General features: G+C 43.3%; 1 protein-coding gene across 1 annotated transcript; it reads left to right on the forward strand.

The window, feature by feature from the left end:
• The first annotated feature begins 223 nt into the window (after window positions 1-223).
• On the forward strand, window positions 224-868 carry LOC123509226 (general transcription factor II-I repeat domain-containing protein 2B-like). The gene has a single exon (XM_045263425.1). The coding sequence runs from the start codon at window positions 224-226 to the stop codon at window positions 866-868; it is 645 nt and encodes a 214-aa protein (XP_045119360.1).
• The last annotated feature ends 354 nt before the right edge of the window (window positions 869-1,222 follow it).

A 1,222-nucleotide genomic window follows, 5' to 3' on the forward strand; every position in this document is an offset into this window, starting at 1 on the left:
GGGCAGTCAGTGCTAGGCATTTATCGAGTGTGGACGCTGTAGAACTGTTAATACACACTGGGTAGTTATCACGTGGTGTGACGTCCTACAAATGGCGACTGCAAAGAAAAGAAAAGTAGATGCAGAATGTCGAGCCTTCCAAGAGAAGTGGACAAACGATTATTTTTTTGTTGAAGTGAAAGGCAAACCTGTGTGCCTAGTTTGTGGGGATGCGTTAGCAGTAATGAAGAAGGCCAATGTGGAGCGTCATTACAGCTCAAAACATGCTAAGCTCAGTGATTTGGGAGGACAAATGCGTCTGGATAAAATCAATGCTCTTCGGCGGTGTTTAGAATCACAACAAGCCTCTTTCACAAGACCTCGGTGTGACAGAGACAACGTTATTCAGACGAGTTATGCACTGAGTGACCTAATTGCCAAGAAGCTGAAGCCTCACATAGAGGGAGAGTTTGTGAAAGAGTGCATCGTTAAAGCTGCGGAGTTGCTAGCGCCAGACAAACTTCAGTTATTTCAGAGTGTTAGTTTGTCTCGTAGAACCGTCTCAGATCGGATTACTGACTTAGCACAAGATATTCATAAAACACTGAAGGATTCTGCAAGAGATTTCCAGTTCTTCTCTGTGGCTTGTGACGAGACAACAGACATAACAAATACCGCCCAACTGGCCATTTTTGTTCGTGGAATAACGGCCGAGTTTGACACACGAGAGGAATTGCTGTCATTGGAAGCCATGCATGGCACCACAACTGGTGAGGACTTGTTTGAGAGTCTTGTTTCGTCAATGAACAAACTAGAGTTAACATTTGAAAAGTTAAGTGGCCTCACTACTGATGGAGCTCCAGCCATGGTTGGCTCACAAAAGGGTTAATTGCTTTTGTTAAGAAAGAACTGAATCGTCTCTGTCTTGATCCAAGTGATTTAATAATATGCCACTGCATCATACATCAAGAAAATTTATGTGCATTGTCATTGAGGCTCAATAATGTAATGACAACAGTAGTGTCATGCATAAATTTTATCAAGAGCAGAGGGCTAAACAGCCGCCAGTTTAAGGAGTTACTGAATGATCTTGCCTCAGAGTACGGTGATCTTGTTTATCATTGTGAAGTGCGGTGGCTGAGTCGTGGGAATATGCTTATGCGCTTTTATGAACTGCGTGATGAAGTCAAGCAATTCATGGAGATGAAGGGAACACCTGTCAGGGAACTCAGTGATAGCAAGT

The sequence above is a fragment of the Portunus trituberculatus genome, chromosome 26 (genome assembly GCF_017591435.1).
Source record: "Portunus trituberculatus isolate SZX2019 chromosome 26, ASM1759143v1, whole genome shotgun sequence".
In the NCBI taxonomy this organism is placed as follows: Eukaryota; Metazoa; Arthropoda; class Malacostraca; order Decapoda; family Portunidae; genus Portunus; species Portunus trituberculatus.